The sequence below is a fragment of the Procambarus clarkii genome, chromosome 40 (assembly GCF_040958095.1).
Source record: "Procambarus clarkii isolate CNS0578487 chromosome 40, FALCON_Pclarkii_2.0, whole genome shotgun sequence".
Taxonomy (NCBI): domain Eukaryota; kingdom Metazoa; phylum Arthropoda; class Malacostraca; order Decapoda; family Cambaridae; genus Procambarus; species Procambarus clarkii.
In genome coordinates, this window is record NC_091189.1 from 36256870 (window position 1) to 36272543 (window position 15674).

The window sequence follows — 15674 nt, forward strand, 5'->3', positions numbered from 1 at the left end:
GTCTTTGTCCACCCTGTCAATTCCCCTGAGAATTTTGTAGGTGGTTATCATGTCTCCCCTTACTCTGGTGTTTTCCAGGGCTGTGAGGTTCAGCTCCCTTAGCCTTTCCTCGTAACTCATTCCTCTCAGTTCCGGGACCAGTCTGATGGCATACCTCTGAACCTTCTCTAATTTCGTCTTGTGTTTAACTAGGTATGGACTCCAGGTGTGGATTGAGTGTGTGTGTGTGTGTGTGTGTGTGTGTGTGTGTGTGTGTGTGTGTGTGTGTGTGTGTGTGTTTGTGTGTGTGTGTGTGTGTGTGTGTTTGTGTGTGTGTGTGTGTGTGTGTGTACTCACCTAGTTGTGCTTGCGGGGGTTGAGCTATGGCTCTTTGGTCCCGCCTCTCCAAGGTCAATCAAGTAATGTGCAGGTTCCTGAGCCTACTGGGCTCTATCATATCTTCACTTGAAACTGTGTATGGAGTCAGGCTCCACCACATCACTTCCTAATGCATTCCCTTTGTCTTCTACTATGACACTGAAACAGTTCATTCTAACGTCTCTAATTTTTCTGATTTTGGCACTCAGTTTCTACCTGTGTCCCGTAGTACGTGTGCCCCTTGTGTTAAAAAGTCTGTCTTTATCTGCCCTATCAATTCCTTTGAGATTCTTGTGTGTGGTGATCATGTCCCCTCTAACTCTTCTGTCTCCCAGTGACGTGAGGTTTGTTACGAACCCGGATCCAGCATCCGAGCACGGAGCAGTGACGACCGCGCCATCTGTGGGTCAGCTCCCGAAACCCCCTCCAAACGGACGACGACACCTGGTGAGGACGACGTATATTGGCCACAAGGGCCAATTTCCAGTCCTGTGCAGCTCACAACACAGCCGCTGCTGACCTCTGGTGAGGTGGTGCTCAGACACCAGCGCCATCTATGGAGTGGATATGTTGGGCGTTTGTGTCTGAGCCTGTAAGTGAGGTGTCTTAGTGTGTCCCAGTTATTGATGACGTGTCTGCTTACAGAGTCGACCTGGGACTGCTGTGATGGAAGTTGAGTCAGTCTACCCAAGGCAGCCGTCTCCATACCTTGTGCTTTGCTGCAGCAGTTGTGAAGTCGTCCCCCCGGAAGAACACTGTGGTGTGTTACCCTGCCAGTGGAGTGGCAGTAGAAGGATTACCCGGGACCGACTGTTGGAGACGATCATCCACTGGGGTATTGAGGACAGGAGGGTGATTTGTGGTGTCACACGAGGCTCCTGTCTAGGGCGTTCCCCTTATATCGTTCGTGGAGTGGCCTGACCAGCCTTGCTGATCCGGAACCTGCCAGCAGACCAGCTGGACGTGTGGTTGACGGCCTCCACCGCGGTGCCCCCAGTGGACCTGTGTTTTGGCTGACCTGTGGCCAGGGTAGGCTCAACTTCTCAGAGGATTCGTTGTGAGGCCACGAAAACACCGAGGACTCAGCACCGAGAGAGTTGAACCAGAGTCTTCAGGAGAAGACGATTGTGCGATTCTTCAGTACGAAGACGATTCCCTTGTATAGTGTTAATACCCCTCCCCCCGTGTAATCTTTTTATATATTATTTATTGGTGGTGGGCAATATATTATATTAAGTTTTTGCCTTTATTTCCCTTCCCCTTTGAGTTTCTTGCGTCACGGATCACATCCCTTGAAAGCCACTACTGGCTTGGGGTCGGATACAACTTCCTCTAACAACATCAGCGTAAGAACCCCGTTGCGTCCCGAGAGGGCCGTAACAAGGTTTAATTCCCGTAGTCTCTCCTCGTAGCTCATACCCCTCAGCACGGGTACTAGCCTGGTGGCAAACCTTTGAACCTTTTCCAGTTTAGTCTTATTCTTGACTAGACACGGACCATATGCTGGAGCCACATACTCCAGGATTGGTCTGACATATGTGATATATAATGTTCTGAAAGATTCCTTACACAAGTGTCTCAAGGCTGTTTTTATGTTAGCCAACCTGGCATATGCCGCTGATGTTATCCTCTGGATAGGAGCTTCAGGGAATAGGTCTGGCGTGATATCAACACCCAGGTCTCTCTCTCTCTCTCTCTCTATCTCTCTCTCTCTCCCTCTCTCTCTCTCTCTCTCTCCCTCTCTCTCTCCCTCTCTCTCTCCCTCTCCCCCTCCCCCTCCCCCACCCCTCCCCCTTCCCCTCCCCCTCCCTCCCTCCCTCTCTCTCTCTCTCTCTCTCTCTCTCTCTCTCTCTCTCTCTCTCTCTCTCTCTCTCTCTCTCTCTCTCTCTCTCTCTCTCTCTCTCTCTCTCTCTCTCTCTGTCTCTCTCTCTCTCTCCCTCTCTCTCCCTCCCTCCCTCCCTCCCTCCCTCCCTCTCTCTCTCTCTCTCTCTCTGTCTCTCTCTCTCTCTCTCCCTCTCTCTCCCTCCCTCCCTCCCTCCCTCCCTCTCTCTCTCTCTCTCTCTCTCTCTCTCTCTCTCTCTCTCTCTCTCTCTCTCTCTCTCCCCATCTCTCTCTCTCTCTCTCTCTCTCTCTCTCTCTCTCTCTCTCTCTCTCTCTCTCTCTCTCTCTCTCTCTCTCTCTCTCTCTCTCTCTCTCTCTCTCTCTCTCTCTCTCTCTTACTCTTGAAGGATTTCATCTACCAAATGATACCTTGTATCTGGTTTCCTGCTCCCTACACCTATCTTCAATACATTCCATTTGGTTGTATTAAACTATATCAACCATTTGTTCGACCATTCCTGCAGCTTGTCCAGGTCTTCTTGAAGCCTCAAGCTGTCCTTCTCTGTCTTAATCCTTCTCATAATTTTGGCATTGTCAGAAAACATTGAGAGGAATGAGTCTATACCATCTGGGAGATCATTTACGTATATCAGAAACAAGATAGGTCCGAGTACAGAGCCCTGTGGGACTCCACAGGTGACTTCACGCCAATCTGAGGTCTCACCCCTCACTGTAACTCTCTGCTTCCTATTGCTTAGGTACTCCCTTATCCACTGGAGCGCCCTACCAGTTACTCCTGCCTGTTTCTCCAGCTTATGCATCAGCCTTTTATGGGGTACTGTGTCAAAGGCTTTCCGACAGTCCAAAAAATGCAGTCCGCCTATCCTTCTCTTTCATGCTTAATCTTTGTAACCTGATCGTAGAATTCTATTAATTCTGTAAGGCAAGACTTACCCTCCCTGAACACATGTTGATGGGTTTTCACGAAGTTCCTTCTTTCCTGATGTATTTACAGTTTTTTTCTCACTATCATCTCCATCATCTTGCATGGTATACAAGTTAAGGACACTGGCCTGTAGTTCAGTGCCTCTTTTCTGGCACCCTCTTTGTATATTGGGACTACATTGGCCGTCTTCCAAATTTCTGGTAGGTCTCCCGATCTCCAGTGACCTACTATACACTATGGAGAGTGGCAAACAAAGTGCTCCTGCACACTCTTTCAATACCCATGGTGTGATTCCGTCCGGGCCATCAGCCTTTCTCACGTCCAGCTCCAATAGGTGCCTCATGACCTCATCTCTTGTAATTTCAAATTCTTCCAAGGTTGCCTAGTTTGCAGCCACCGCTGCTAGCGCCGTGACCTCTCCTTGTTCTATTGTAAAGACCTCCTGGAACCTCTTGTTGAGTTCTTCACACACCTCTTTGTCATTCTCTGTGTGCCTGTCCTCACCCGTTCTAATTTTAATCACCTGTTCCTTCACTGTTGTTTTCTTGGTCTTGGTTCGGTCTTGGCTTTATTAGCTATATCATTTTCATATCTTTTCTCAGCTGCTCTTCTCACACTAACATACTCGGTCCAGGTTCTCTGGTATCTCTCTCTCTACTTTCTGGTGTTCTGTTATTATGAAAGTTCCTCCACGCCCTTTTGTTCAGTTCCTTTGCTTTCATACATTCCCGATTAAACAACGGATTCTTCTTTTGCTTTTCGTTTTTTTCCTGTCGGGCGGGGATAAACCTGTTTACCGCCTCCTGACACTTTTGGGTGACATAGTCCATTATGTCTTGTACGGACTTAGTTCTGAGTCCCATTGTATATCCCTTAGGAATTTATTCATCTCCTCATAGTTTCCCTTTCGGTGCACCAGCCCTTTGTTTCCCAGTTCTTTTTTTGGGGGAGATAATTCCTTAGCTCAACCAGGTACTCAAAGCTCAATACACTATGATCACTCATTCCCAGAGGGCTTCCAACTTAACTTCCCTTATATCCGACTCATTTAAGGTTAATATCAGATCAAGCAAAGTTGGCTTATCCTCTCCTCTCATTCTTGTCGGTCTCTTGACGTGTTGTCTTAGGAAGTTTCTTCTTGCCACGTCCAGCAGCTTAGCTCTCCATGTGTCTGGTCCTCCATGTGGGTCTCTGTTCTCCCGCTCTATCTTCCCGTGGTTGAAGTCTCCCATGATTAGTAGTCTGGATCCGTTCCTGCTAGCCACAGAAGCTGCTCTCTCTTTTATATTGATGGTGGCCATGTTGTTTCAATCATATTCCTGTCTGGGTCTTCTGTCGTTCGGTGGGGGTTAAATTCTTCTTCTTCTATATATTCTTCTATACTATACTTCTTCTATACTACTTCTACTTCTACTATAATTTTTTGTCCTCTAGTTGCAATGGTGCCTGATATGTAGTCACTGAAACCTTCATAGTTCTGATAAACCATCTCTTCAAAACTCCAACCTTTTCTTATCAGCGAAGCTACACCACATCCTCCTCTCCCTTCTCTCTCTTTCTTCACTACATAGTAGCCCTGTGGAAACACTGCATTTGTTATGGTTTTCGTTAGCTTTGTTTCTGTGAGTGCTATTATGTCTGGGTTTTCTTCTAGTGCCCATTCTCCAAGTTCACTTGTTTTATTTGTAATCCCACTAGTAATTGTATTATTTGTAATTAATATGTTTGTAATTTGTGTGTGTGTGTGTGTGTGTGTGTGTGTGTGTGTGTGTGTGTGTGTGTGTGTGTGTGTGTGTGTGTGTGTGTGTGTGTGTGTACTCACCTATTTGTACTCACCTATTTGTTTCTGCAGGATCGAGCATTGACTTTTGGATCCCGCCTATCGAGCATCGGATGTTTACAGCAGTGACTCCTGTCCCATTTCCCTATCATACCTAGCTTTAAAATTATGAATAGAATTTGCTTCCACAACCTGTTCCTTAAGTGAATTCCATTTTTCCACTACTCTCACACTGAAAGAAAACTTCCTAACATCTCTGTGACTCATCTGAGTTTCCAGCTTCCACCCATGTCCCCTCGTTCTGTTATTATTACGTGTGAACATTTCATCTATTTCCACTTTGTTATTTCCCCTGAGTATTTTATATGTCCCTATCATATCTCCTCTCTCCTTTCTTTTCTCTAGTGTCGTAAGGTTCAATTCCTTCAGACGCTCTTCATATCCCATCCCTCGTAACTCTGGGACAAGCCTCGTCGTAAACCTCTGAACCTTCTCCAGTTTCTTTATGTGTTTCTTCAGGTGGGGGCTCCATGATGGCGCGGCATACTCTAAGACGGGTCTCACGTAGGCAGTGTAAAGCGCCCTAAAACCCTCCTCATTTAGGTTTCTGAATGAAGTTCTAATTTTCGCCAGTGTAGAGTACGCTGCTGTCGTTATCCTATTTATATGTGCCTCAGGAGTTAGATTAGGTGTCACATCCACTCCCAGGTCTCTTTCTCGAATCGTTACAGGTAGGCTGTTCTTTGGTGAGAACAGTGCTGTGCTGTGTATGCTGTGTTTGGTGAGAGTGAAAGAGTGTGCGATTGTACTCTCTCTTTGATGACTGTGAGAGGGCTGGTGAGAGTGTATCCTTTCTTTGCTGAGTGCAAGAGAAGGAGAGTGAGTGTGTCCTTTCTCTGATGAGAATGTGAGGGTCAATGAGTGCGTACATCGGTGAGTGGGTGTTTTTACCTGGCTAAGTGTTTGAGGATTGTTTATATGTAAGTGATTTTGACAGTTCATCTACTCCTCAAAACGGGGGCTTGGGACGACGCTTGTCTGGTGATAACGTGATTGGTCAGGTTGTTTCTGACAGCGGCTAGCGCCCCACATAGCTATTAACACCCAGTTGACCCACCACTTCCCAGAGGAAATTGTTCAAAAAGCCTCTTGAAAAACCTACACTTTTATTCCGGAAATATTTGTGTTATAAAGAGAGAGATGGAGGTAGAGGAGGCGCTCTGGGGCTCTGATGGTCGTGCTGGTGCTCTGATGGTCGTGCTAGGGCTTCTGATGGTCGTGCTGGGGCTCTGATGGTCGTGCTAGGGGCTCTGATGGTTGTGCTAGGGCTTCTGATGGTCGTGCTTGGGCTCTGATGGTCGTGCTGGGGCTCTGATGGGCGTGTTGGTGCTCTGATGGTTGTGCTGGTGCTCTGATGGTCGTGCTAGGGCTTCTGATGGTCGTGCTGGGGCTCTGATGGTCGTGCTGGTGCTCTGATGGTTGTGCTGGTGCTCTGATGGTCGTGCTGGGGCTCTGATGGTCGTGCTGAGGCTCTGATGGTCGTGCTGGGGCTCTGATGGTCGTGCTGGTGCTCTGATGGTCGTGCTGGTGCTTTGATGGTCGTGCTGGTGCTCTGATGGTCGAGCTGGTGCTCTGATGGTTGTGCTGGTGCTCTGATGGTCGTGCTGGGGCTCTGATGGTCATGCTGGTTCTCTGATGGTCGTGCTGGGGCTCTGATGGTCGTGCTGGTGCTCTGATGGTTGTGCTGGTGCTCTGATGGTCGTGCTGGTGCTCTGATGGTCGTGCTGGTGCTCTGATGATCGTGCTGGGGCTCTGATGGTCGTGCTGGGGCTCTGATGGTCGTGCTGGTGCTCTGATGGTCGTGCTATTGCTTCTGATGGTCGTGCTGGGGCTCTGATGGTCGTGCTAGGGCTCTGATGGTCGTGCTAGGGCTTTGATGGTCGTGCTGGGACTCTGATGGTCGTTCTGGTGCTCTGATGGTCGTGCTGGGGCTCTGGTGGTCGTGCTGGGGCTCTGATGGTCGTGCCTGGGCTCTGATGGTCGTGCTGGGGCTCTGATGGTCGTGCCTGGGCTCTGATGGTCGTGCTGGGGCTCTGATGGTCGTGCCTGGGCTCTGATGGTCGTGCTGGGGCTCTAGCTGATACCTAGTTGATGGGGATCCTGGTTGATGGGGTTCTGGGAGTTCTTCTACTCCCCAAGCCCGGCCCGAGGCCAGGCTCGACTTGTGAGAGTCTGGTCCACCAGGCTGTTGCTTGGAGCGGCCCGCTGGGCCACGTACCCACCACAGCCCAGCTGATCCGGAACTTCTCTTAGAAAACCGTCCAGTTTCCTCTTGAAGATGTCCACGGTTGTTTCGGCAATATTTCTTATAGTCGCTTGGAGGACGTTGAACAGCCGCGGACCTCTGATGTTTATACAGTGCTCTCTGATTGTGCCTATGGCACCTCTGCTCTTCACTGGTTCAATCTTGCATTTTCTTCCATGTCGTTCACTCCAGTACGTTGTTATTTTACTGTGCAGATTTGGGACCTGACCCTCCAGTATTTTCCATGTGTATATTATTTGGTATCTCTCTCGTCTCCTTTCTAGAGAGTACATTTGGAGGGCTTTGAGACGATCCCAATAATTTAGGTGTTTTATCTCGTCTATGCGTGCCGTATATGTTCTCTGTATTCCCTCTATTTCAGCAATCTCTCCTGCTCTGAAGGGGGAAGTGAGTACTGAGCAGTACTCGAGACGAGACAACACAAGTGACTTGAAGAGTACAACCATTGTGATGGGATCCCTGGATTTGAAAGTTCTCGTAATCCATCCGATCATTTTTCTGGCTGATGTAATACTTGCTTGGTTATGCTCCCTAAACGTTAAGTCGTCGGACATCATTATTCCCAAATACTTGACATGCTGTTTTTCTACTATGGGAAGATTCGATTGTGTTTTGTACCCTGTATTATGTTTCAGATCATCATTTTTGCCGTACCTGAGTACCTGAAATTTATCACTGTTAAACATCATGTTATTTTCTGCTGCCCAATCGAAAACTTTGTTGACATCTGCTTGTAGTTTATCAATGTCTTCAGCAGAGGTAATTTTCATGCTGATTTTTGTGTCATCTGCAAAGGACGACACGAAGCTGTGACGTGTATTTTTGTCTATATCAGATATGAGAATAAGGAACAGTAGCGGTGCAAGGACTGTACCTTGAGAGTACCTTGGGGGTGCTGGGGCTCTGATGGTCGTGCTGGGGCTCTCATAGTCGTGCTGGGGCTCTGATGGTCGTGCTGGGGCTCTCATGGTCGTGCTGGGGCTCTGATGGTCGTGCTGGGGCTCTCATGGTCGTGCTGGGGCTCTCATGGTCGTGCTGGGGCTCTGATGGTCGTGCTGGGCTCTAATGATCGTGCTGGGGCTCTGATGGTCGTGCTGGTGCTCTGATGGTCGTGCTGGTGCTCTGATGGTCGTGCTGGTGCTCTGATGGTCGTGCAGGTGCTCTGATGGTCATGCTGGGGCTCTGATGGTCGTGCTGGGGCTCTGATGGTCGTGCTGGTGCTCTGATGGTTGTGCAGGTGCTCTGATGGTCGTGCTGGTGCTCTGATGGTTGTGCAGGTGCTCTGATGGTCGTGCTGGGGCTCTGATGGTCGTGCTAGGGCTTCTGATGGTCGTGCTGGTGCTCTGATAGTCGTGATGGGGCTCTGATGGTCGTGCTAGGGCTCTGATGGTCGTGCTGGTGCTCTGATGGTCATGCTGGGGCTCTGAAGGTCGTGCTAGGGCTCTGGTGGTCGTGCTAGGGCTCTGATGGTCGTGCTGGGGCTCTGATGGTCATGCTGGGGCTCTGAAGGTCGTGCTAGGGCTCTGGTGGTCGTGCTAGGGCTCTGATGGTCGTACTGGGGCTCTGATGGTCGTGCTGGGGCTCTGATGGTCGTGCTGAGGCTCTGATGGTCGTGCTGGTGCTCTGATGGTCGTGCTGGTGCTCTGATGGTCGTGCTTGGGCTCTGATGGTCGTGCTGGGGCTCTGATGGTCGTGCTGGGGCTCTGATGGTCGTGCTGGGGCTCTAATGGTCGTGCTGGGGCTCTGATGGTCGTTGCTGGGGCTCTGATGGTCGTGCTGGGGCTCTGATGGTCGTGCTGGGGCTCTGTTGGTCGTGCTGGGGCTCTGTTGGTCGTGCTGGGGCTTTTATGGTCCTACAGTCTACTCTGATTGTACCTGTTTGCTCTCTACTGGATATAAATGGTTTTCCTTTATATACACACTATTTCACCCATACACATGTCCAATATATTTTTTGAAGCCTGCTACATTGTTGGGTTCATGAATGCTGGCAACCCGTTCCTCTCATTCCATATCTTGTTTTCAATTTTGTTCTTCTTTGTGTCTCTTCTAAATCGAAAGTTCTCCAGTTATTACCTATTGTTGCGGGTTCTGACCTGGGTCAATATTCAACAAACATCTATGTCTCCATTTACGAAACCTGTACATCTCTCGTCAATCATGGCGGCTTAGTTTGTATTTATAAACAGTTTACCAGGTTCTAAAGTTCACAATGCAAGGTTATTATTGTTATCAAGAACGTGGCAGTGCTTCAGAGCTCATAAACAGTGGGATAACTGTAGGCACAGCCTCCATGACTAACGAGAGATATACAGGCTTCGTAAATGGACATGTAAAGGCTTTATGAATCCTTGCCTTGTTCCGGAAGTTAAAGAAACCTGTTTATATAGATGGAGTGTTAGGTGTGTGAGTTTGTAACCACTGAAGGCGTCTATGAGCTGAACTATGAAGAATGGAGGATACAGACCAACTACGTTCCTTTATCATCTTCGTCCTGTGGCCCACCCGATGGCCCCTGTGGCGGTCCAGGTGGCCCACCCAGTGGTCCCCGTGGTGGTCTAGGTGGCCCACCTAGTTGCCCCTGTGGCGGTCCTCGTGGCCCACCTAGTGGCCCCGTGGTGGTCCAGGTAGCCCACCCGGTCGCCCCTGTGGCGGTCCTCGTGGCCCCCCCAGTGGTCCCCGTGGTGGTCCAGGTGGCCCACCCGGTGGCCCCTGTGGCGGTCCAGGTGGCCCACCCAGTGGTCCCCGTGGTCGTCCAGGGGGCCCACCCAGTGGTCCCCGTGGTGGTCCAGGTGGCCCACCCAGTGGTCCCCGTGGTGATCCAGGTGGGCCACCCAGTGGCCCTCGTGGTGGTCCAGGTGGCCCACCCAGTGGTCCCCGTGGTGGTCCAGGTGGCCCACCCAGTGGTCCCCGTGGTGGTCCAGGTGGCCCACCCTGTGGCCCCCGTGGTGGTCCAGGTGGCCCCCCCAGTGGTCCCCGTGGTGGTCCAGGTGGCCCCCCCCAGTGGTCCCCGTGGTGGTCCAGGTGGCCCCCCCAGTGGTCCCCGTGGTAGTCCAGGTGGCCCACCAAGTGGCTCCCGTGGCGGTCCAGGTGTATTCGGTCTATTTCGAGCAACACCGAAATAATAGATACAATGACAATAGAAGATTAGACACCAGAGAAGCGCTGCATATCAGAAATCAATAACCAGTTAATACTGTACAATGTTACACTCTACCCAGGTCAAGACCCCGGTCCAACGCAGAAACTGGACCAAATGACCCTGCAACAGGAACATAAGCTGCTGAATGTCACACTCTATGTTGATACATTTAATTCCTTATTAATATCCCCCCTATGTAATGTCATTCATCCATATGTCACCTGACCACCTCACCATAAGAGGATATAACCAGGTGCTAAGCACAGTAGACTTTGTCTTTGAGAATGTGAGGTGAGACCTTACGATCCCATACTGCCAGGAAACTAAGTTTTTTCGAAACGCGCTCGAGTGTCGCGTCAGACTAGAAATAAAAATGAATTTTGGAGAATTGATTTTTCAGTTACCATCAACAGTGAAGAAAAATGTAAGAAACATTGAGAAAATTCGTGTTAGAATTATTAATCTTACTTTTCGGTTCATGTCGACATGAAATTGAAACCGGCCATATACTGAGGTATGTTGACGACATTTTTACACAGGTACCTGATGTCAGACATCTGCAGGAGCTGAAGGAGGCATTTGAGCAGAATTCTGTGTTGCGTTTCACTTACGAGATGGAAAAGGATGGGAAGCTGCCCTTTCTAGATGTAACAGTCATGGAAAGGAGCGGAGTTTTCCACACTGCAGTCTACACTAAGGAAACAAACATAGGAATGTGCCTGAATGCCAACAGTGACTGCCCGGACAGGTACAAGAGGAGTGTTGTTAACGCTTATGTCGACCGTGCCCTCAGCCACAGCTCAGAATGGAAGCAAGTCGACGAAGAACTCTGTAGGGTAAGGCAGATCCTAGTCAACAACGGCTTCTCCAATGGTTTCGTGGAAGACATCATAAGAAGGAAAGTGAAACGCCATGCAACCTCTGAAGAGACAACTAACACAACACCTATACCCCCTATTAGACTATTTTACAGGAACTTCTTTTCCACAGCCCATAAAACGGAGGAAAGGGTCCTGAAAGATATTGTCAGTAGAAACGTTATCCGTACAGACAAAAATCAGAAGATACAACTGACGATTTACTATAAAACCAAAAAAACGGCCAGCCTACTCATGAGAAACTCTCCAGACACAAAGCAGAACGTTTTAAAAGAGACCAACGTCGTCTATGCCTTCAAATGCCCTCTTGGGGACTGTAAGCCTCAAAAAACTCAGTGTATAGGCAAGACAACAACATCTCTTTCCAGGCGTTTAACGATGCATAAGCAACAGGGCTCCATTAAGGAACATATAGCCTCTTCCCACAACCAAACCATCACCAGAGAAATCTTAGCAAACAACACAGAAATCATCGATAGATACAGCGATAGCAGGCGGCTCGACGTCTGCGAGGCACTACACATCAAGAAGTCAACAGCCAATTAATGCACAACCCACTTCTACCCACTTCAAGACTCCGCTCCAATATAGAAACATCAAGAAATATGGACCAATAGGCTTTCTGCAATTACTTCCATTCAATACCCATTGTTTCGTGTTCTGTCTTGTGTTTGAATTTAATACCCATTCAATACCCATTGTTGAAAGTTTGTTTTCACCTCATCCACCTCACCCAAATGTAGATATAAAATCGAAGATGTGTAAGCTCTATTCAGTTTCAGTTGTGTGTTTGTAAACTAAAGTCTTTGAAAATGTAATAAGTTTTACGAAACGCGCTCAAGTGTCGCGTCAGACTAGAAATAAAAATGAATTTTGGAGAATTGATCTTTGAATTACCATCAACAGTGAAAAGAAACGTAAGAAAGATCGAGAAAATTCGTGTTAGAATTATTAATCTTACTTTTTTGGTCATATTTAATAATATATATATATATATATATATATATATATATATATATATATATATATATATATATATATATATATATATATATATATATATACATATATATATATGCCTTCATGGAAGGAGGGTAGACAGTTGGTGTGGGACTACACATGTGTATCCACCCTGGCTGACACCTATGTACACTTCGGAGCTGATCAAGAAGGTGGGGCGGCCAACCACAGGGAAACAGCAAAATCACTCAAGTACAGGCGACTGGAAGGTCAATACCTCTTTGTTCCCATAGCGTCTGAGACGCATGGCCCCTGGGGCAAGAGTGCCTTGGGATTTCTCAAGGAATTGGGGTCCAAGCTCATTGACGTCACCAGAGACCCAAGGGCTTCCAGTTTTTTATTTCAGCGTCTCAGTGTGGCGATCCAGAGGGGAAATGCTTGCTGCGTCCTCGGTTCCTGTCCAGAAGCGGAGGAGCTTCAAGAGATCCATAACCTTTAGGCATTTGTCTTGTATGTTTTGTAACCTTTAAATACACAATAAAGGAAAAAAAAAAAAAAAAAAAAGGGAAGGGGGTGGTAGGAGAAAAGCACACAGAAACTGTATTGGAGGGGACCCACATTCCCTCCAATGCGTTATGTGTGGTTTCCTCCGAGGCTATGGGTCCCCCTTCTTCCAGCCAGAGGTGGTACTCCCTTCCCTATTGAAAAAAAAAAATATATATATATATATATATATATATATATATATATATATATATATATATATATATATATATATATATATATATATATATATATATTTATATATATATATATATATATATATATATATATATATATATATATATATATATATAAATATATATAACCCAAGAGCTGGAAGCTTTCTTTTCCAGCGCTTCAGTGTGGCGATACAGAGAGGTAATGCTCACTGCATCCAGGGTTCCTGCCCGCCATGTGAGGAGCTGGAGGAACTCGACAACCTATGATAACCATCTTTGTAACCCTTATGTAACTCCTGTTTTGTAACAAAGTTCAAATAAAGTAAATATATATGTGTACATACAAAAGAATGGGGGTGGTAGGAGAAGAAACATATTAGTGTTCAGTGAGAAACCACAAGGTCTCCTCTGAATACTTTTTATTTTCTTCTCCGAGGCTATGGGTCCCCACATTGGCACCAGAGGTGGTACCCTCACAAACTTTAAAAAAAAAAAAAAAAAAAAAATATGTATGTATATAACATATATATATATATTATAATATTTAGATTAATATTAATACTGTTATGTAAAGAATTTTTGAAGGGCTGTCTACTTAATGAAATATTTTATTAGCGAAAATCTTGAGTTACAAGAACGAACAAGAGGAACAAGAAGCAGGAGAGATGATCACGACGTGACAAATCTTCGAGGGTGAACAATGCATAAAATTATACAAAATCAAAGAATTTTATATACTATTCAACAAAAAGTTTGTTGATGACAAACACGCCAGTGAACCGGAGCCCAATAGTTGAAGCTCAACCCAGCAAAGAGCAAATAGGGGGAGATATAAACATAAACATGCAGGTGTTTATATTGGTAAACAAGAGGAAGAAGAACAACATCTGGGGAGAAACCATTATTGCAACGACGAGAAAGAAATTGAGAAAGGAAAGAAAGTGGCAGATTGAAGATAAGCGGATTGTGGAGAACTGAGGGGAGGTGAGGGGAAGCTTAGGGAGGGGAGGGGTGGTGAGGGGAAGCTTAGGGAGGTGAGGGAAGGTGAGGGGAAGCTTAGGGAGGGGAGGGAAGGTGAGGGGGAGCTTAGGGAGGGGAGGGGTGGTGAGAGGAAGCTTAGGGAGGGGAGGGAAGGTGAGGGGGAGCTTAGGGAGGGGAGGGGAAGCTTAGGGAGGGGAGGGAACGTGAGGGGGGAGCTTAGAGAGGGAAAGGAAGGTGAGTTGGTCAGCTTAGGGAGGGGAGGGAAGGTTAGGTAGAGTAGGACACGGTGGAAGGGAAGGCTTGAGGGTAGAGTGAGTGGGGATGAGACTGTGTCAACAAGTGGACCAGCAAATAAGGCTCCAGCAACACATGAGAATACCAACACGAGGTCGAGAACAAGACAAGGAAGAGGGAGACTAGAGAAGCAGGAAAATGTTAGAGGAAAGAACACCGAAGAAAGCAAGAGAGACGAGAGGAGGAGAGAGGCGCGAAAGAGACAGACAGAGAGTGGAAGAAGGGAGGGAGGGTGACACAGACAGACAGAGACAAATAGAGGTTGAAATAGCTGACCTTTGATGAAGTCGACGGCCTGCTCCAGCCCGTAGGTGTCCTTGTCACAGTCGTCAAGGATATGAGTTCCGATCCTCACGCCTGGGATGAAGTCCTCCTGATCATTGATGAAGTCAAGGGTGTACAACATGGCCTCCAGAGCCTGCACCCCGCCCTGGGGCATGATAGGACCACACACCATATCATGGTGGCGCTCGTGGACCATCATAAGACCACCCAACATTATGTGGCCCTCTATGGCCACCACTTTCCTGGCTGGCCAGGTGATGTTCAGTCCAGACCCCTGAGTGTGTTTCTGAGAGAGACGTTTAGTCCGGGCTACGTTCCTGGACCCCCAGCCGCCGCTTGGAACGTAGAGGCCTTCGTACAAAAGCATTCTGAGGTCGTACTCGAGGGTGTGGAGTGGATTAGAGGGAGTGGCAAGATCTAGGAGGAGTAGAACTAAAAGAAGACACTGAGGGAGAGTTGACTTTGGAGGCCAGACACGTTTCATTGTCAAGGGTGATCGCTGGGATGGTGAGGTCCACCGCGCCCCAGCCTCTACACTACTATGTTAAACACATCTCGTTCGCTCTCAACGTAAAATAAACGTTGAATCACTGCAGCCAACGTCGGCCTTCACACAAATGACGTTGATATAATAGTGAATCAAAGTCGATAAGGGTAATTTTTGTTTAATTAGTCGTTACTTGAGCATGTGTGTGTTTGTCCTGGCGGCGGGCTTTTTGTCCTTTTCCTGACACCCCGGAGGCGTGCCACGCTAGTTAAATATCTTTCACTAGGAGTTCTATCGCTAGTTTATCTGTTCCCACACATCTGGACTCTCACGCCATCTTGGGGCTAAACTCTCACGCCAAAAAAGATTATTTGGGTTAAGATTCTTGCTGGTTTTTCGCTACCTAAAGCGACATTTAACAAAGACTGTCCCAGCCTGCGCTTAGCCCTCACGAAAATATATATTCCTGGTCGTGCGCGACGCTCTCCACACGTCCTGAAACAGAAAATTTCATATTTAGAACGGACATGTAAACAGCTTTTTTTTTTTTATTTTGAGAGAGACTGAAAAAAAGACATGGGCAGACAGACAAAGGAAGACATAGGTAACGAAAGGCATAAATATTTAATATGAACAGTTCAAACTCTTGACCAACACGGGTAATATGTGTTATATCAAATAAATTTAAAATATAT

General features: G+C 47.5%; 1 protein-coding gene across 1 annotated transcript in view; it reads right to left on the reverse strand.

The window, feature by feature from the left end:
- The window catches only part of LOC123757792 (metabotropic glutamate receptor 6-like), a 636685-nt gene extending 621219 nt beyond the window's left edge, over positions 1-15466 (reverse strand). Inside the window, exon 1 of the mRNA XM_069338962.1 lies at positions 14484-15466. Coding sequence (XP_069195063.1) covers positions 14484-14976 — 493 coding nt within the window. The 5' untranslated portion in view covers positions 14977-15466. The remainder of the gene's footprint in view (positions 1-14483) is intronic.
- Positions 15467-15674: the final 208 nt, after the last annotated feature.